The 21,188-nt window shown below is 35.0% G+C and overlaps 2 protein-coding genes across 3 annotated transcripts; one reads left to right on the forward strand and one right to left on the reverse strand.

Annotated features, from left to right (window-relative positions):
* Window positions 1-752: 752 nt before the first annotated feature.
* On the forward strand, window positions 753-12,953 carry LOC136229534 (mannosyl-oligosaccharide glucosidase GCS1). Of its 2 annotated transcripts, none has more exons than XM_066018391.1 (22): window positions 753-1,242; window positions 1,326-1,399; window positions 1,553-1,804; window positions 1,984-2,158; window positions 2,725-2,811; window positions 2,939-3,007; window positions 3,119-3,215; window positions 3,417-3,499; window positions 4,053-4,160; window positions 4,804-4,925; window positions 5,024-5,131; window positions 5,271-5,344; window positions 5,862-5,987; window positions 6,391-6,458; window positions 6,592-6,741; window positions 6,836-6,886; window positions 7,022-7,078; window positions 7,995-8,138; window positions 8,662-8,753; window positions 9,563-9,672; window positions 10,224-10,287; window positions 12,113-12,953. In XM_066018391.1, exons 1-22 carry the CDS (start codon window positions 946-948, stop codon window positions 12,252-12,254), a joined length of 2,550 nt encoding a protein of 849 aa, XP_065874463.1. In that variant the 5' UTR covers window positions 753-945; the 3' UTR covers window positions 12,255-12,953. The 2 variants fall into 2 exon arrangements, with proteins under 2 accessions (XP_065874463.1, XP_065874462.1); XM_066018390.1 differs by having other exon boundaries at window positions 754-1,242; window positions 7,989-8,138.
* A 1,176-nt stretch (window positions 12,954-14,129) lies between these two features.
* LOC136231019 (nuclear pore complex protein NUP54) lies at window positions 14,130-21,052 on the reverse strand. The gene is made up of 9 exons (XM_066020248.1): window positions 20,452-21,052; window positions 20,291-20,344; window positions 19,991-20,056; window positions 19,751-19,861; window positions 18,647-18,712; window positions 18,481-18,567; window positions 16,868-16,969; window positions 16,627-16,767; window positions 14,130-14,593 (listed from the first exon to the last, which is right to left on the reverse strand). Exons 1-9 carry the CDS (start codon window positions 20,860-20,862, stop codon window positions 14,471-14,473), a joined length of 1,161 nt encoding a protein of 386 aa, XP_065876320.1. The 5' UTR covers window positions 20,863-21,052; the 3' UTR covers window positions 14,130-14,470.
* Between the last annotated feature and the right edge of the window lie 136 nt (window positions 21,053-21,188).

Raw genomic sequence — 21,188 nt, forward strand, 5'->3', positions numbered from 1 at the left:
GGATTTGAGGGGTTTGGCAAGGGTTTGAAAGAGTTAGGTTTCTTCACTTTTCTTTCAATTTTCAAACCCACCAAATTGGGGGGTTTAGAAGGGTTCAAACTTTTATTTCCAATATTGTCCTTATAAAAATTACTTAATACCCAAACCGGATTTTATTTATGATCTATGTTCTCACTTCCTCCTCCCCTCTTTCCCGATTTCTCTTCCTCACCGGCAGAACTCCGTCACCGGCCAAACTCCGTCAACGTCGATTTAAGTCAATTTTCTTCTTTTTTTTTTACTGTTGATGTTGTGCTTTCTCTCTTCATGGTTGCTATGTACATTTTAGTCATTTTATAATGTTTCATTCCCTTACAAACCCTTCATTCCAAACAAGGGAAGGGTACGAACCTTTATAAACCCTTACTATCCAACCAAACAATGGTAAGGTTGATGCTTCCCTTCCCCTTCCTTCCCCTTACTCTCCCTTCCATTCCCTTCCTTTATTTACCCTCCACAACCTCCCATCCAATCAAGCCCTTAAAAAAAATAATAAAATTATAACTAAATCAGATCAGTAAATTTATTTCTGAATATGTCATCATTTTCTATATATAACAAATAAAATATGATTTTACATCCTAATTTAAAAATTCTAAACTCCATTTCTATGTAAATTTCCAAAGAGCTTAAAGATCTTCGAAAGCCTTAAAAGGCCCAATAGGTTGAGCCCAAACACTTGTACATAGCCCACTATGTTTTGCACAATTCCAGTTTCCATTTCTCATCTATACCAGCTTGGAGACTTCAACTCCCACTGTGAGAAACTGAGACGATTGGAGAAGAAAGCAAGCGCCGGCTAAGGCTTGTCTAATCCTCTTTCTCTACATTTCCGTCCCCTTATTCTACTTTCTCCACCATTCAAATGCTATAAACACTGGTCAATTGGTGTTCGTCGAACCTGAAATGGCAGGAAGTAGCCGGAGTAGTGCCCGGAGCAGAATTAAATCCTCCACAGACACAGCCGACGATGGCACTCTTCGGAGCACAAAACCTAACTTGAAATTAAGGAGAGAGAGAAGTAATGATCGAAGTTTGATTCGAATCCTAAATGTTGATCTCAAAATCGTGCTAGGAATTGGCATCATCTCGTGCTTGATTATCTTCTTTCTGATTCATAATCTGATCAAGCCCGTTGAAGAAGCTGAAAGGCCTAGAGTTGTCACTCCATTTCCTGCGCCGAAGCTCATGGACCTTCCTCAGGTAGCCTTACTTCTCTAAGTTTGAAACCTTTATCACTATAAGAGTTGAATGTTTGACATTACTTTCCATTTGGCTATGAAAAGTTTCAAGGAGAACATAAAGAGAGTTTATACTGGGGAACATATCGTCCTCATGTTTACCTCGGAATTCGGGCCAGGTATTCGTTAATTTTGGCTTACATGAATTGGCACTTGATTATCGTGCTATTGATCATAGTTTGAAAAATTATGTTCAAGTTCTTTTATTCAGTTTTCTGCTTCAATCTGCCTGCCATGTATGGGTTTCTAAATGTGTGGCTTATCGCTGGTAGGACTCCTCGTTCTCTGGTTGCTGGTTTGATGTGGATTGGCATAAAAGACGGGAGATATTTCATGCGACATGTATGCCAAGATGCTGATGAGCTTAGCACGTATGGCTGGACGCAGCATAATGGTCGTGATTTTGGACGGCAAGTGCTGGTCGATCAAGGCTTGAGGTTGGAAACTAGTTTCTTCAAATCTAAAAGTGAAGGTAGTGGCTATGGAGGAGATTGGGCAGTTCGAATTGATGTGCGAAGTGACAAGTAAATAACTTATACTCTGCAATTTGGAGGATTCCTCTTTAAGTCAAACTATGCTTCCTAATGTCATGCTATGCCTTTCCTTTTCTCTGAATAGAATTTTGAATGAAAGAAGGAAATTTCAGTATTTTGAGCAGTTCTATATCATAAAATAAATAAATAGCCTCATGGAAAACTTTCAGGTCTGACGAGGATAATGAAATGCATCAAAATGGACATTTGTTTTTCTATATGGCGGATGAAGATGGAAGTGCTCTAACTTTGAAAACAGATGGCACAGACATGCATAAGAATTCGCTCTTGGCATCAGGCTCACGTGTAGATGTTGGCGGTTGGCAGTTACATCTCCAATCAAAGGTAATATAGTGTTAAATTATTGAGGTGAAGAGCTTAGACTTTTTCACTGCTGGTGAACAGGGTTTATATGGCGACAAATTCGGCATAGTTAAATTCAACTCAGTTTTGGATGGCAGTTGCCTTAATCCAATAGTGTAGCTAGTTTAGCGTGCCTTGAAATTGTAAGATCAGATCCGGAATCTATACTTACACTGAATGACCCTTCTAGGGTGAGTTGGAGGATTAATCTTGTTAAAGATTTGAGATATACCTAATATATATATATATATATATATCTGAATTTATCACAGGTTGCTAAATTCTCATATCCTCAATTAAAATTTTCTTGTTGTTGCTGTTATTATCATCATTTGAAATAAATAATGAAACACAAAAGCCTATGAACTTAATTGCTGTAGTTATGTGTCTTCACCAGTTAGTTATAAGGGTTGACATCTAGAATTTTGAAGTTGCTAATGTTATATGCTTCAAAAAGTAAACTACGAAATAAGATATCTGCTTTTATGTTTATCTTCTCTGACTTGTGCTGATTATTTGCTGTTGATGTTAACTTATTTCTTCCCTAGGATGTTTATGAGACCCACTATTCTGGCTTCAGGACTCCTCATATTCACAATTTGTCTGATCTTGTCCTGCAAAATCTCGCTGTCCAAGTAGGTTTGCTGTTGTCTCTTTGTTAAACTCAAAACCTTAATATTGTTATACCAACAGAGGAAGTATGCATCTTATAAGTTTTCTAATGTCTTTTCTTATTGATCTACCACGTGAAAATCTTGCCAGGCAAGAAAGTTTGGCCAGCTGCAGCTATCTGACTCATCTGAAGATTCTTCGAATATCTTAGTTTTCCAGGTAGTGGATGTTGTGCAGTTTCAGATACATGTAGCCTTCTCTTTGCTCAAGCAGCCGCAACATGATGCATTTTTCAAGTCCTGAATCTTCTTTGACATGCATCTTATGCAGATTTCTGCTGAGCTTCCATTTAAAACTGATATCGTTTTTGTATCTGGAACTGAAGTGAAAAATTCAAGAGTGAAAGCTCGTGTAAACAGTCTGACAGGTTTCTTCCTTGTCTATAATTTTAGTAATAAAGTTATCTGCTACTTACTTTTCTTAAAAATATTATTCATCTTTCAATTATGTTCTCCGGCATTCTTACATTTTGTGACCCTACACAAGACAAGCCTAAGGCTAGTTCTGCTGTCAATTGGAAGAAACTTTTCATTTATCTGTAGTCAATAATATCTTTATATGTTTCCAGATACCTCCCTCACCAATAAATTACAAGAGAAGCAATCTGAATTCAGTACCAAGTTTGAACAGTGTTTCAATATAGCTGGCAAGGTACCAATCTTCAAACTTCAGTGCATTGTACTCTGCAAAATGCAGGACATAATTTGAGCACCTTACTAGCACTACATAATTTATTTGCTGTCACGTTGAAGAGAAAACTTACACACTGTCCCTATTTTAAGGAGAAAACTTGCCATGTCCTCATTATACTTTATTTCCGGTGTTTTCTCTTACCATTTCTCTTGGACATGCAACTGTTGAAAGCATATATTTGTCTCTTTTGCTTATACATTTCCCTTTTCTTCCGAGCATTAGAATCTACTGCAAACATATTTATCATCTTTCAAGTATGTTCACAGTTACATAGAAGTAGGTAATGTGCACGTACTTGCCATCTGATTTCAGGGTCAGAGGCAGAGTAGCATAATGCATGGATATTACAAATTATAGTATTTCATTCTCAGCTTCAAAGATGTTTGCATCACTAGAGTTTATAGATTATTTTGTCAACTATTCGTCATTTTTGTTTCCCTGAGGTGGCAAGTTTCAGTAGCCAATACTTTAGCTTGAAAAGGAAAGTTGACATTATATTAATATTTTTCAGCTCGACTCTGAATCCATAATTGTTGGCAAGGCTGCTGTTGCCAATATGCTAGGAGCCATTGGGTACTTTTATGGTCAATCAAAAATTTCATACCCAAAAAATTCTAATGTAAGTTACTTTTTTACTGTTTATTTTAATGCAATTAATGATCTTTTAGATGACCAATTATTGGTATATGGACATTAACAGACTAGCCTATATTCTTCCTCTTTAATTTAGATTGTATCATGCATATCTTATATAACCTAGGAGGTCTTAATTTGAATGCATTTCAAACTAAACATTCCTAGCCGTTTGTACGATTTTGAACTATTCATATGACCACAATCTAGACCACTCTATAAAACCAAGGATGGATAAAGTGAACTTAGGAAAAATAGGAGAGAGAGAGAGAGAGAGAGAGAGAAAAATTAGTGATGGAAGCTCTATGAAAAGACCGTGAAAAAAAGGAGGAACTGGTAATATCAATGAAGTGAGAAGACAAGACATTCATTGAAATAATTGGCACTAGTGAGGGTAAATAAGTGGTTCCTTTTCTACTCTGTACGCTCCCCTTGTTTGGAAATGATCTATTTGGTTGAAATATACCCTTAAAATAAGCTCTTCTGTTTTTATTTTTCCACATCAGAGCATGTTGTTTGCTCTAACTATTCACTTCAGCTGGCGTAGACTGCTATATTTGTACTTGTTACTGGCCGTAATCAATTGGAACATCTGACAAAGTCATACAGTGGAAAATATCTCATTGCAGCATCATGGTCATGATAATTTTATTGCATATTGGCCGGCTGACCTTTACACAGCAGTTCCAAGTCGACCCTTCTTTCCTAGGGGATTTCTATGGGATGAAGGTTTCCATCAACTGCTAATCTGGTAAGTTGCCTAATGCAATTTTTCTCTTAATTTTTATTTTTTAAGAAAAAGGAAGTAAAAATTTGATAGATGGGTGTAACTTTATGTGGCATGAGCAGGCGCTGGGATATCAGAATATGTTTGGATATTCTTGGCCACTGGTTAGACTTGATGAATATTGATGGATGGATACCACGGGAGCAAATACTGGGATCTGAAGCTCTAAGGTAATGTTAATATATTATCAAGTAGATGCAGAAAATCTTCATGGGTATATCAATATCAATTTGAAGAGAGAGTCAAAATATGGCTGTCATTTCTTCTTTCATCACTGAAGCAACGATGTCTTTTCTGGTACAATTGCAGTAAGGTTCCAGAGGAATTTGTTGTTCAATATCCAACTAACGGAAATCCTCCAACATTATTTTTGGTAATTCGTGGTAAGGCTATATTATTGGTTAGATTCTAATTTAAAATAGTGGGATTTCAATAGCATGATTATCTATTCTTGATTGATGAATTGTACCTTGCGGTACAGTTTCAAGATTTTATTTTAAATAATTGGATATTATCTATCACTTTTTCCTTTCTCAATAAAGCATAACCTTTGTTAAAAATCCTTATGTGCCAACTTTTGTTTTAGATTTTGTATGGTTGGTTGCAGCATCATGTGTAGGATCCCTAATTGATATGTAAGCGTTTGCCTTATCCTTCTAAAAAGCAAAGACCATCGTTAGAAGTAAAAGAAGCACTCCTTGAATAATTTCTTTCTATTCCTTCTTGCCTGTGCTCTTATTTACCGGACCAATCCAGCTGTGTGCATCTTGTAATCAGCTACTTCCTCATATTTACTGTGTATTATAATTTTGGATACTCTCTTTCTATTGTTTTAATATTTCTGTTGAAAATTGCTACAAACAATTTAAACATAATAATGTGATACTTTGCTCATTCCAGATCTACTCCATGGCTTAGAAGAACATAAGTTTACCTCTGCTGAAAGCAATGAGATCACTTCTTTTCTAGATCGTGCTTTTGTTCGTCTTGATGCTTGGTTCAACTGGTTCAATACTAGCCAGTCAGGTATTCCATCCATTATCTTCTTCTATATCTTCTATTATCTTTTCTATTGGCGGGGGCTTGGGAAGGAGGGGTTTATGGGGTTTGGAGATCAATGAGATGTAATTCTGCTAGAATAGTCCAATGTTATTTGCAGTATAATATATGTCAAAATTCCTAAATAGTTACAAGGTTGTTTGAAACTAAGTATCTTATACATGTTAACCGAAACATTAGTGTTTGATTTATGTATGCTACCAAAGTCCTTGAATTCAAGGCTTGATATTGAATTTTCTCTTGGTGGAACTGGGTAAATATGCCCTTCCAAATTATTTGGGCATGTCTAGAAGAGCAGAGTTACTAGATGAAACATTTTCTGAGTTCAACTGTTGTGTTGATTTTATTTGTTCTTTTTTGTCTAATCCAGGGAAGGATATTGGAAGCTATTTTTGGCATGGGAGAGACAACTTAACAACCCGTGAACTAAACCCAAAGGTTTTATACAGCATCCCAAGTTATCGATGACCTTAAAACGGTTTTGTCTTCAAAGTTAAATTTTTGAATGACTAATTATTGAAGTTCAGCCAAATATTTGGCCATATTGTGACATTAGTTCTGGCATTTCTAGACATTGTCGTCTGGGCTGGACGATTATCCCCGTGCTTCCCATCCTAATGAAGATGAACGTCACTTGGATCTTAGGTGTTGGATGCTTCTTGCTGCAAATTGCATGCATTCTATCACACAGCTTTTAGAGAAAGAGCACAAATCTAAAAAGGTATGGTAGAAAGATAATGTATCTGAAAATTATGAATGGTATTGAATTTAATTGAATGCTTTACAGTCATTAGAATTTTTTTGCTATAATTCAGGATTATGGTTCAACAGCGGAGCTACTTTCAAATTTTGAAATGCTGAATCAGGTTTGTCTCTTCCAACACTTAAATGCTTTCTTATTGATGGGACATAAAACTTTGGAGGTTTTTCAGTATGCATGCAGTTGGCCTACTGTAGTGTTATATCCTTTTTGACCTGAAACTTATTTGATATTTTACCAGATGCACTTTGATCCTGCATATGGAGCATATTTTGATTTTGGAAATCATACAGAAAAGGTACTCGGCTTACTCGTCACTGTTTTCCCTCAGAATTTAGTTCCTTTCACTTTTGATGATGATGATGTGCTGTGTAAGTGTTATATGCTATGTTGCATGAAATCTTTGGTTTTAAAGCGTTTCGGTTTACAAAACATTTCGGAAAATGGAACTCTTGGAAACTTGTATAGAACGTTTCGGGTCATGTTTGGAAACTCGTTTCTTAAATTTGGAAACTCATTTCCTAGGATATAATATGTTTTCAGAAGTTGATTAATACTAATCACATGTTCAGTAAATCTCTAATATTATCTTGATCATCTTCTATAAGCTTCCAAAATGGAAAAAAAAAAACTCTTTATTCCCTCTATTATGTGACTTGTATATAATTTTTTAATGTGTATATGTATAGAATTTAACATACATTCTTATAATTTTAAATTTTTTTAGATATATTCCTGAATTTCACTTTTCCGGAACAACTGGCAGTCCGTGGGTTTTGTCTTCCTAAGGCACATTTTCATCCATATATTTTTATTATCTACATGTTTCCTTTTCCTATATTATTTAGAAATGTCGTTTCTGTTTCAGTGTATCCATTTCCATGTAACATAGGATATATGTTTCTGATGGAATATTACTTAGTTGTAGCTTGTACTCTCTTGATGTACCTATTATTTCTTATGGAAAGTGTTAAAGTATTGGTCACTTTCAATTGGTTTACATGTTGCTACCCTGTTGGAATAAGCATGTAATAATGTAATCTAAAAACCTTAGTTTTATATTAGGGGTGTCAAAACGGGTTATCATGTCATAAATTCATAATCATGTGATGTGATCTATATATTCCACATATGTCATTGTGTCAGAAAATGACAACCCTATTTTACATACAATTTTTATAATGGAATTCCCAAATTGATTGCGGAAGGTAAAGCTAAGTTGGAAAGAGACAATCATCGAGAACAGCTACAGAAAGAGAGAGCTAGTTCGGGAAGTTTTGGAAAGGCCAGAACTGAGACTGGTTCCTCATGTTGGATATGTCAGCCTTTTTCCATTCATGGGGAGGATAATTCCATCTGTGAGTTGCTTGAACATTTATCATGAATGTACTGTTTCGTTGATTATTGCATGGGTAAAATACATCCATGACTCCTCAACTTTGGCATTACTAAAATGCTAGCCCCTGAATTTCAAAACCGGATATAAAAGTCCTTGAGTCCTTGATTTTGACATATACTAATATAAATATCCAAATAACCGTTGACCAGTGTAAACACCGATTGACCATATGAATTTTCGGTAAATCACACAGGTAAAATACACCCATGGCTGCTCAACTTTTGTGTTGCTAACATGTGATTTACACTAGTCAACCATTATTTGTACTTTTATGTTAGTGTCTGTTAAATTTCAGGGACTTTTATGTACGGTTTTGAAGTTCAAGAGCCATTATGTTAGTAATGCCAAAGTTGAGGGGCCATGGATGTATTTTACCCATTATTGCACACATATCTCTCTGTTGTTCTAATATCATGTTGTGCCAAGATGGAATTTATAGGTCTTAAATGAGCTTATTATAGATGTTCTTGTTTACACCTTAGGATTCATGGATTCTGGAAAAGCAGCTGGACCTCATCTCAAACAGGAGCATTTTATGGACGGATTATGGCCTTCGATCTCTTGGCAAAACCAGGTGATCGTTTCTGGACTTTCAATGTCATTTGGTATTTTATTTGATTTTCGTTATTTTTAGTAGGTTAGGGGTGGCAATTCGTGTAAGTGAGTTTAGTTCATATCGTGTCAATTGCCGGGTTAGTGAAATGAGTCAACCCTTACCCAATCTCAACCCAATCGGGGTTGTCCTGTAAATTCCTACCCCTTTTCTGTGACAACCCAATCGGGTTAATGTCGATTTCGTGTTGTGTTCACCAGTTTTAAGTAATTTTTTTTTTTTGATGAAATTTAAGTAATTTTTACTACCTTTGTTAATGTTGACAGTTAAAAGTATAGGAGGTTAAAGTAATGTTTCTAAATATTTATTTCATTTTTGGATTAGCATGGTAACTCTGACCATCTAAAAGTTATAACCAGAATCTATCTAACAAACTTTTAACTCTCTAATCTCATGTTGGGTTCGTGTGATGTATTTATAAGTGGCATATAATTTTACTATTATTCATGAAGGGTGACATGTTAAATACGGGAGGTTAGAGTCGTGTTTGTTGGTGACAATTATAATTTTATTACTTTTTTACTTAAGGTGACATGTAAAATCATAAGAGGATATGATAATATTTTAAATACCTGTATTATTTTCGATTTAAGAGGTCAACTCTAATCTAGTCCTATGTGTCAATTTCGTGACGATCCAAAAATAACCTATTGCGTGTTTAATAAAATATTAATCCACTAATTTATCGGAAAATTGCTACCTCTAAATTTTGGGAGGGTATATGTTATTTTTATTTGTCAATATCTGAAACGCCTACCTGTATCTCTCAGTTCTGTGTACATGAAACGCAACACGGAGCATGACCCACCGTATTGGAGAGGCCCAATCTGGATGAACATGAATTACATGATTCTTTCTGCACTTCACCACTACTCTAAAGGTATCAACCCAACCCCATTTTAAACACCCAAAAAGTAGAGAGATGGTCAATAAAGTTTGGGTCATTTTCACAAAGATTACTGAACTTCATTTACTTTTTAATAAAATCATTGATTTCAATCCAATGTTATTCCGAGCCAATTTGTGCATAAAAACTCACTGGAATGTTAACCTGAGATAGAAAACAATTTAGTATATGCTAACTAAGTGCCACGTTGGATAAGGATATGATTTAAAAAAAATTGTGGCTTAGAATGTGCTAGTGGCTACCACATTTCTGCTATGTCAGTCATAAAAGTTGGGAATTCTGAACTGCTTAGTTGGATATGCCGTTTCAATATTATTCCAGTGAGTTTTTGTCCACAAATTGATCGAAACGACTTTATTGAAATAAATATGAATTTCAAGTGATTTTATTGAAAGAATATAGATAGAAAATGAAATCCAGTGACTAAAATGGACCCTAAATTTCAATGAACTTCGTTGCATTTTACTTATACTTATCTAAATCCTCATGCCTATTTCCGTTTAAATTTTGGCCAACCTGTGCAGAAGATGGACCATACAGAGATAGAGCTAGGATAATCTATGAGGACCTGAGGAACAATTTGATTAGGTAAAGTTCGCACATATTTCTTTGGTTCCTTGCAACAATGCTCTGAACATAATAACTTCAGAAATAGCTGCAAAGCATTTTGGTAATGCCAAAGATTTGCAAATTATCTTCTGGTTTATCTTTGCTGTACACCAGTTTGGTATACCGTACAGCGGTGGTTTTCACCTGGTCAGTGGTGAATTTGGTCAGTCACCATTAGATTGTGAATCTAAGCCTTACGATGATTTTAATCTCCACCACATGATTTTAATAAGCTTCAATCCAACGGTGATTGACCAAATTCACTTGGTCAGTCACTGATCGGTGAAAATTACTCTACCATACAGGATAAGGTGCAAAAATACGCTTAAAGTTGGCAACCAAGAGCGATTTTATCCTTCACGTGATAAATGGTGCAATTATACTCCTAACATTTGTAAGATAAACCAAATTTACCTCGAACTATTCATGAATCTCGTTATATCCACTTCAGTATTGCGTTATGTTATTACTCATCAGAAATAGATCAAAGACATGTATATACATTGATTTGTTTTTTAATATCCCTTGAGCAGTCTTTGATCTAGTGCGAACACGAGATAGTAATTTTTTTAATTTTTTTCACGCGTTTATGTCTTTGATTTGTTATTGGTGAAGTGGAGATAACGAGAGTCATAATTTCTAAAGATTTTCCAATTTTTAAAAGTTAAGAGTAAAATTGGCCTGACTTGGAAAATTGCACCTGTTTAGATTTAGGGGTAAAATTGCTCTTAGCTGCAATATTGGGTTATTTTTTTGGAGTCAATTATATTTGTGGTCCTTATATTATTGGAAATGGACAAAAATTATCTTAAATTCTTAACAAGAAAGTCATTTCTATTTAATTTTGGTTTCACTCGTTGCCTTTTCCCCGTTATCAGCAAGCACATTCGCCAGAAATGCCATGTGGATGACAAGTCATCAAAATGGAAAATAAATAAATAAATATTTTTTTTACTTTCCACGTGATGAGATTTTGATGGCATGTCATGTCATCCATGTGGCATCTCCGACCAACGTGTTTGCTAGTTTTCAGACAATAGGGGAAATCAAAGTTAAGTAGCAATGGTTTTTCTTGTCAAGAATATAAATGTATGGCATTTTTATTTCATTGAGTATGGTAGCGATGTAACCAGGGCGTGGTGGGACGGGGAATGCATTTTCCATCCCCGTTCCCCGAGTCGGGGATTCCCCGTCCTCACGAGCTAGACGGGGAAAAGTTTATCCCCATCACTGTCCCGCGGGGAATCCCTGTCCCGATAGGGATCCCAATTCCCCGTTTACCAATGCTCCAAAAACCTTATCCCCATTTCCTGTTCCACACAGGAGATTACCGTTTATATTAAAAAAAAATAAAAATCAGTGAAGTCTATATAAACATTTAAGAAACAGTAGCTAATAATACCAAGTATTAATAATCATTCTTAAATTTTCCAAATCACAAAAAAACTAAAGATTGAAAACAAACGATCACCTAATTAAAATGTACTTAAATCATCCTAAAAAACTAATTATCACGGGGAATGATTGGGGATCCCCATCGGGTACTAACAGGGCAGGGTTATCTTTCCCCATCCCCGCAACGAGGGACAAAAGTATCCCGCCCCATGGGGATCCTTATCGGGGATTTCCCGCCCCCGTCAGGGCGGGTCACCGATGGGGATGGGGAATCCTCGCTCCATTTACATCCCTAGAGTACGTGGGCATAATTAACTTGTGATTTTTGGGGTAAAAGAAGTAATTTTTTGGGCTACTTAATTGTATATGAGATATTGACAAGGAAAGCCAATGCTTTTGCATTTTGCAGAAACGTGGTTGAGAACTATAACCAAACAGGGTTTTTATGGGAACAGTATGATCAGAAGAAGGGTAAAGGGAAGGGTGCACGTCTCTTCACTGGTTGGACATCGCTTGTGCTGCTAATGATGGCAGAAGCTTATTATAACTGAGCTATTTCACACCCTTTTTTTCCAAAATTAAATAGATTTAGATTTGAAGCACCCAACCTGTGGTTTTCATCTCATTTTTTTATACAATGCACCCAAAATTTTGGATATGTATAATTTTAAGGATAAATAATTAATCAGTCATTTTAAAAAAAACACATTATAAATTCTCTATCTTTTGTCATTGTTAATCTTTTAGTCCTGCATTTTTTTAGATTTTTAACCGTTATATTCGGAATAAACAGTCCGACAGAAAATAACAAACTAACTAGGTCATTTTGTATCAGACTATGACAGTCCTGAACCTAAGATATGTTTGGTTAAATTTTTTTTTTTAAAAAAAAATAGACCAAAGGGATAATAACTAATACTAATAGAATAGAAAAGAACTGTCTTTTCTGTATACTTTCCCCGGTTCCGACAAAAGATAAAGATTTTATAAATGTCTTTTAAAATAGGACTAAACAATGAGTTACATACAAAGATGAGAATTAATAAATTATTTACAGTCATTTTAATTCTGCCTTCATCTTCATCTAGGAGAAGGCAACAAGCAATCAAAGCTTTATACATCAAAAGTTCCCTCTATTTTTCCAAATAATGGGACTAGCTTTCTGAACTTAAAAAGATGTTTCATTAGTCCTTTAACTTTATTTAAAATGACTGGTTGAATTTAAGTAATTTAGTTGTTAGTTTTCTGAATTTGTTTAAGGTGATATGTATTTTAATTATTAAATTCTCTGTTTTATTTTGTTATCTAGAATTTAAAATGTTAATTATATTATTTTAAGCAAATTGAAAGACTTGTCTATTGCCTAAATATATGGAGGGAGGTCTTCGTGTGCCAGCAATTAATGAACTACTTACATGGCTTACTTTTTGGCATTATTCAACCAGTTTATTAATTCGAGCTGCCAAGGACTACGCTTGTAAATGGGACGGGAGTGGTTCCCCATCCCAACCGCATCCCTAAATAATTTGGAGGTCGGAACCATTCCGATGGAGATCACCATCCTTGTCTCCACATATGAATCTGAAAATTCTTTCCCTATTTTTCTGGAGTTTTATTTTTCTAAATTTATGGATAAATACACATATAATTACACATCAAATTGATAAAAGATAATTATACTAATTCAAATTAATTACAACTAATATGGATTTTTTAAATTAGAATTATAATTTAAAAAATTTAAGTATAAAAATTAACCTGAAAAAAGAATATATAAATTTTATTAAGAATTTTGAGAATTCTCACAAAATTGGAGACCGGATTCCCACAAGGTAGAAGAGCATTCTCCATTCCCAACTCATTTCTATTTAAAAATAAAAAATTCTTTGTACCCACTTCATGGGAAAGTTTATAGGAATTTTCCATCAAAGCGTATCCCAAAAGGAATGAAACGTCATTACCCCCATTTGCTATCCTACTAAGGAGACCCTCAAAAACAAAGTTCATAATCGCATGAAAACCTTAAAAAGAACAAAGTTCATAATCGCATGAAAATCCCTTGGACAAGTTACATGTCGGAGATTGGAAGATAACAAAAAAAAAAAAAAAAATGGGACAAAAATTCAAAAACAACTGATGTGTTTTCACATTTTGTCCAAACGAAGACCGATTCTCATTTTACTAAAAAACGATGCTATTTTATTTTCATAATATAACAATTTAAAATTGGTTAATACCATATTTACTATGGAACCAAATTTTTTGTTTTCCAAAATCATCATTTTCAGAACTCTCTTTAAACATTAACTTCCTCTCTCATCATCAAACGTTTAAATGACCTTAAAATTACTTAGAATATCATAAAAAAATAGTCATTTTAATTTTGAGATCCTTATTTTTAACAAAGCACCTCAATCATCTCTTAGTCACACAAAAAAAACCTCACTACCTGTTTGGAGAAAACAATTCCATAGGTATATGATTTACAAAACATGAACAATGATTTTTTTAAAACTTAACCCTAAAAAAAATGTTAATTTGGAGTTCTAGCACTGAGCTGATTATTGCCTTCCTATCCTTCCGAACCCAAGTGCACTTAATGTATTTGGAAGGGATCCGAACGGATAAAAAGGCTAAATTTTTTTTTTATCTATTTTGTCAAGTGCAAAAACACCAGATTGGGTTGGATAAGGTTAGTAATAATTTGTTACTATGAAATCTGATTAAAAATGAATGCAGCTAAGAAATATTTCTCATCTCCTTATTATTAGATTGCATCCTCAGCCATTTCTGTATCCTCCGGCTCCCGCATTATGATTTTCATGTCTCTCATATCTCGCTTCAATACATTCCCAACTCTTGCAATGGCTTCTGTCTGCTGTTGTAACACCTGCCCAAACAAAAATATATATTTGTAACATACCAAATCATAGTTGTCAAATCGAAATTCTACTCGTGAATCGAAATCCCTCATTTTGTGAATAGTGACTCATGCATCGAATAGTAAGATTATGTTGAAATTCATAATATTATATATATTCACCATGGTGAACTCAAAATATTATCAAATATTAGTCTAGAAATGCAATTTTAACGTAAAAAAAGAAATCATATCAACCAAATGCTTAAAATTCAAATATAATACAAATGCAATTCTAATAAAACTAATTAAAAAATAAGACTTTGTTTAATAATTTAGTGGAGATGGAGAGTTTGAATTTATAACACTGTTGTTTTGAGTTGTCAACTTGATAATGATGGAATGGCACTAGTTTGAGTTGATAACTTGATAAATAACAACCCGACTAGAGGAGAGTGAGGTTAGTAGTTAGTGTTGTTGAAGTTTTTTATGAACAGTGATGAAGTTCCGGTTCGAAATAGAGCTGAATCGATTCGAATCGTGAATAGTAAGATTCTGTTATAATTTAGATTCGCCCTATGGATCCGGCTCGAAATAGTGCTGAATCGAATCGTAAGATTTGAATTGCAAATCATGATAGGTACAGTCTAAAAATAGTTTTTTTAATTGTACAACATGCGAATGCTTCTTGGACTTAAAGTATGTACAACACATGATAATCTTACCGTGTGTTAAAATTTCATTAACAAACAGAATTGTAAAGATTTAAACTATGAATCCACAAAACTAATGGAAAACTGAACCAATTTTCAAAACCAAAACCAAATCGAAATATAAGTTAACCAAAACCGATGTACTATGTTATGGTTTTTCATTTAAAAACCCACGGTTAATCGAACCTATGTAGTACAGAAACTCTTTTCCATTAGCGTTTCTGCGTTTTGTGTCCTTTTCCATTATCGTTTCATAGCTATAATTTTTTAGAAATAATTTTCTTGTGTCCGTTTCCGTGCAACAGAGAAAATATATAGAATTTTAATTATTCATATATAAATATGCATATTTGTAATTAACTTTTAAGTTAAAAATATTAAAAGAACTTCAAATTTATTTGTACAAGTGATTTTTATTAATTGAATCTAAATTTTAATATTTAAATAATTATATATTAAATTTAAAGTGAATAAGTATAGATTAAAAGTCCTATTTCCTATAAAGAATCAATAATGGTTAACCAATTGAAATATAGATTAACCGACCGAAGTAATAAGTTAACTAATATAAGGTAAACCGAATTTAACGGACTGATTAATACTTGTTGTTAATGAACTACTTAACTGACTATGTACACCCTTAATTCTAATCCTCAACCCAAAAACTTAAGCTGATAGGTAAGACCTAAAAATAGTTTTTATTATTTGTGACAGTATTAACACATTTAATTTTAACATAACAGCATAATAAACGTCAGTAACTAAGCAATATACATAGCTTTCTTATCAAGTTATTTACCCCTAAGGTTATCGGGGAAGATCAATTTTTCCTTTATTGTACAAAATAGTCAATTCTGTCCCCAAGATAGAAACTTTAGCTCAATTTTACCCTCATGCTAGAAAATCTAGTATTGGGGATTGAGGAAAATATGGTAGTGGATAGGAAAGAGTGGAGGGAGAGAATTTGTGTCGCTGACACGACTTGATTTCACGGTTTTATATGATGGTTCATGTTAGCCGACCCCGAATCATTTCGGGACTAAGGCTTTGTTGTTGTTGTTGTTGCTGCTGCTAGAAAATCTAGTCCAAATTTACACTTTTTTAAGTAAATGCAGACGAAATTTAGCGATGAAATTCCTTAAAAAATGTAAAATTGAGCTAGGATTCTACCATGAGGGAAAATTGAGCTTCCCCAATAACAATACGGGCAAAACTGACCTTTCTCCCCATTAAAATACTTACTGTGAACCAGCTACATGAGGTCATAAAAATTAACCCTCAATTTCATTAATATAATTCTTGAAAATGACAAATCTTATCATATTGAGTCAAAATATGTCCTATACTTACCTCCTGCATATCAGCGAGACTCTTTTCATGTATTTTGGTTGATCCAGGAAGACAAATAGAACCACCAGCTCCGACTTGAACACGAGATACACTGAGTAGGTTCTGAACCTTCCGAGAAAGTTCAGCTCCAGGTCCTTTCAGCTGAGAATTCTTATGATTGTTAAAACTATCACTGACCGGTAACTAAGTGAAAAATAAATAGATGACTAAATAAAGAGAGAACAGTACAAGAAACATCTACCTGTCTGGAAATCGCAGCTAACTTTTCAGCCAACTCAGCTTCCCCTTTCATTAATGGCATTCGATAACCTTTACCCTCCAATGCCTCAATTATTCTCATCACCTTCACGCAATCAAGTAAATAGAGATTAGTGCGAGTCCACCAATAAATGCCTAAATTGCTCATACAAGATAGAACAGGTATAGCCATGCCACCCAGATGTAAGGGGAGGCAGTTAACCCGTAGGCCAATTGGCCCAAGCATTGGCAGAGAGCTCCAAGGAAACTTCAGCAATGAGTGTTGAATGGGGCAAATCAAATAATTTCCAAGGCAGGATGCCGACCTAGTCCGCGATGGACTAGCGCAGATGTCTCCATGTGGAAGGAGCCCTGCGGGTATTATGGGGTCATCGTATACACAAGGAATCTTGCGAGACGGTATTCAAAAGTGGCTAAGGAGTACTGGCATAGGTTTGACTATACTCTCGGAAGCAGAACTTGGCAGAATACTTATAGGGGAGAAATTCCCTCTGTATTAGTTGGCTAGCCGATGGCTTGGGGACGTCTTGGCACCAAACAGAAATGTTGGCCTTAGTCCAAGCTTCTCCCATGACACCAAACAACCTTAACTAACTTTAGGACACCACATATTTACTGATGCAACTTAGGCAGATTTTAATGTACTGGCCAAAAGGAATTGTGCAATTAGCCACATAAAAGATGATGTACCTCCCGAGTCCCACAAATCCTATATAAATAAACTTTCAATGGCAAGTTTAAACAATGTCATTACAAAAGCAACACTGATCTTCTACTGATATGCAAGACAAATTATAATAGGAAAAACAAGTTAATGTTTACAAGCCAAATAGGAAAATTTTCGTGACAGAAAAGAAGGGCCATTTGGGAAAATAACTTGCATATTGTCAAGGAACCAATTGAGTTAAAAGCTTATGCTGATAGTTAAGGTCCAATAATGATTTTTATATTAATCTCTGACACAACCCCGCACGTGATGCCTTCTGGGCTTGAAGCGTGTACAACACAAGTTCATCTTACCATGTGTTTTTAGTTTCACCAATTAATGAGATTGTCAGGATTCGAACCCTCAACCACTTGGTCTAAGATATTCTGATACCATGTCAAGGAACCAATTGAACTAAAAACTTAAGTTGATAGTTAAGATTCAGTAATGGTTTTTATATTAATCTTTCACACATATTACCAAAATTAAATGAAATTATGCATTCTTTCATGGTCAAGTCAAACAAATTAATCTTCTTATTCCTACATTGTGCTTCCGCTATATGCATGTGTTACCATAAACTTTTGGCAAACCCAAATGAGTTGCACATTTTTATCTCAAGTATAACTTTTAATAATATTTGGTCTTAAATCAATAGTGTGTTGTGAATTGAAAATGAAATTCGGATACCAAACCATACTTATTCCTAAAACATAAAAAGCAACAAAAGAAAGGCTAGGGAGATTTTATCTTGCAACCTTGATTCGTCTATCTTTCGTTCAACATTTAGAAACTATAACAAGCCATACACTAAAACTTCTATTGCAAATGATGAAATTGTTCAATTCTCTCTCCATGATTTCCAATAAGTGGGTAGATAGAGTTCTCACCCGTAAGAGGCGCCTTTGGAGACACTGCTCTTTCTGCCTCAACCTTTGGATCCATGGAAGAGTCTCACCTTGAAAATGTCTTTGAAGCTGCACAAAGTAGTTATAAATGAGAGGCAACTCAAAAAGTATGAGCTACAAAGGAAGTAGGACTACGAAAAAAGAATACCATCTTCACATTGCTTTGGGTCATCCGCAATCTATCAGCATCTGAAAGAATAACTTCATCTTGGAGCTGCATCAATCCAGGATTACAATGACAAAGAATCATTACAACAGTCCACCAAAAATTATGAATAACTACATGTAAGATTGCATAAAGCATAAACAAGAACAGACATCTTAAATTACTTTCAATGAAATGGCAAACCACTGGGGGGGGGGGGGGGGGGGGGGGATGCATAGATTATCTGCTTTAGCCTGAACAAGTAACTCTCAGCAGTATGTAATTTGAGCCTTAATATCTATTCTCCTAAATGAATTCACCTTCCCATGTTATAACTATGCATCTTGCTCTGTGGTACATTGAAGATATTATTTTGCTGAAAATCTGCATGTTGGGGTAGCTAACTGCCAAAGATTGTCTTATTATGTAATGCAAGTTAATATTATTCCATCATATAAATCTCTTAATTCAGGTTTGGTACAAAGAAGCACATTAAAACATTCTTGACAACTTATTCTGGGAAAGAATGCCAGCTCTGATCCTTTTGATGTTAGTAAGTCAAGGCATACTCTAAATTTGACCACCATTTAGTAGAGATTAAGGCAGATCCCAAACTCTCTCTTCAGTAATTTCATATTCTCTAACTCAATCTAATAGTTTGAATTAAACATCTCCTAATGCAGAAATATATGAAACATGAGAGCAGATGTGCAATAGGCAAATTCTAGTTGGTAGCGTAACTGTCCTCTGAGCTTGTAAAGATCAAACAGTCATATTAGGTGTCATTGAAGTACAAAGTATTTCTTCTTATTAAGGCCAATGTCCTCTGCTGACACAGACTTAGAATTTTCAGAAGCAAACAACACTTTAAGGTTTTAGATCACAAAAATTGGCAATAGTTCTTCTCTAGCTTTGATATCCTTGAACCATAAAACTGAAATTTAGTCATAACAGCAATACTCGTAATGATGTTGATGACAGGAAAACCAGCATCTCGGAGTTGTTAACAGTAACAACATTCTTATTATACTAGTAAGTTCAAAACTCAACAGAACATAATACAATCCATCCCTAGTAACTCATAACTAAAAAGAAGTCAAATGCTACCTTAAGCCGAACAGAAAGATCTTTGAAACCTTGAACAAGCTGAGGCCAAAGTCGTTCTCGATCTGAACTCTCCATGCCCTGTAACTTTGTCATAGCCTCCAACCACATGATCTGCCAATGGAAACTATTCTTCGAATTTAGAAGTGCAAGCTCAAGGACATGATTAAACACTCTTCTTTTTAACAATCATTTCGAAATTAAAAACATTGATTACAATGACAAATGAAATGATATACTTACATCTGAATCTGATACACCAGCAGGCTTCACTCTATTTGGTGGATCAATTACACTAAACAGCATATACTGCAAAATTATCATAATATGTTAGCATCCAAAACCTCAATTCCTCCCTCAATTACTCGGCCTAGATTCTGATTTTGAAAATTTTGACAGATTAATATTCAAGGAACGAATTCAAGACGCAGTACACCTTTTTTTTTCCTACCTAACATTTATCCGCAAGCAAACTACATAAACAAAATGCAAAAATGTACACAAAGATATAAACAAAAGAGAAAGCATAGCAACTAAACTAACCTTGAATAAGTACTTAGGGTTCCCGGGATCCTCCTTGTATGCGTCCACAATCGCCTAAAAAATTTAGAAATTGGAAAAAGCAAAATCAGATACTGTGTAGCACAATCACAAAACCAAAGCTGCAATTTTAGAGACACGACGAAAGAAAAAGAACTTAGAACCTGAATTTCACGGTCAGCAAGAGATGTAGGGAGCGGAGCCACGGGGGCCATCTGAGTAGTCAATTGTGCATTAGGAAACGTTGTTTGAGGGGTCGAAAATGGAGTCTGGAAACCGAAACCAGTAGACGGCTGCTGAAAAAACGGAGTCTGTTGTTGTTGCTGCTGCTGTTGAGTTTGAGCAGAGAATGGAGTAGAAAAGAGAGAGGAGCCAAATCCAGTTGCAAACGAGGAAGTCGATGGAGTCCCGAAGGCCGGAGTGGAAGACGGTGTACCAAATGCCGGAGACGGAGTGGCAAAGGCCGACGATCCAAATGCTGGGGTGGAGGATGAGGCACCAAAGACCGACGATCCAAATGCGGGGGTGGAGGATGGGGCGCCAAAGGCCGGACTTGAAGTTTGAGCACCGAACATTATTGCAACACCTGAAAATGAAGCTCGCGAGACTAGATTTCAGTTTACCTGTGGTTTCAAGGAGATGGCGCCATGAATTTGAGTTTCTACTATTTAGCAGCACTTTTGCAGGTCAAGTGTTTGATATTTTTCCACTTAGAGCGTATAATTAATTTCGGCGAAATGTTTTGGCGCTTTTATGCCGTAGATGAGGAAAAGAAATTTATCTAATGTTTATATCCTCGACGAATTTTACCCAAACGTATAAAATTATATTTTATACTAAATGTTTATAAGTTGAGTGAATTTCAAAAATAATTTATCAAATTATCTTTTTAATTATGAAT

This window comes from Euphorbia lathyris, chromosome 5 (genome assembly GCF_963576675.1).
Source record: "Euphorbia lathyris chromosome 5, ddEupLath1.1, whole genome shotgun sequence".
NCBI lineage: Eukaryota > Viridiplantae > Streptophyta > Magnoliopsida > Malpighiales > Euphorbiaceae > Euphorbia > Euphorbia lathyris.

Bases quoted from the DNA above. Each gene is read 5' to 3' on its own strand.
- LOC136231019 (XM_066020248.1), bottom strand. From the start codon at position 20,862: ATGTTCGGTGCTCAAACTTCAAGTCCGGCCTTTGGCGCCCCATCCTCC. The intron at 18,568-18,646 runs GTATTCTTTTTT...TACTTTGTGCAG, and splicing joins CCCAAAGCAATGTGAAGATG to CTTCAAAGACATTTTCAAGG. The intron at 14,594-16,626 runs GTAAGTATAGGA...TTGTTTGGGCAG, and splicing joins GTCTCGCTGATATGCAGGAG to GTGTTACAACAGCAGACAGA.
- LOC136229534 (XM_066018390.1), top strand. From the start codon at position 946: ATGGCAGGAAGTAGCCGGAGTAGTGCCCGGAGCAGAATTAAATCCTCC. The intron at 5,132-5,270 runs GTAATGTTAATA...GTACAATTGCAG, and splicing joins CTGGGATCTGAAGCTCTAAG to TAAGGTTCCAGAGGAATTTG. The intron at 5,345-5,861 runs GTAAGGCTATAT...TGCTCATTCCAG, and splicing joins ATTATTTTTGGTAATTCGTG to ATCTACTCCATGGCTTAGAA.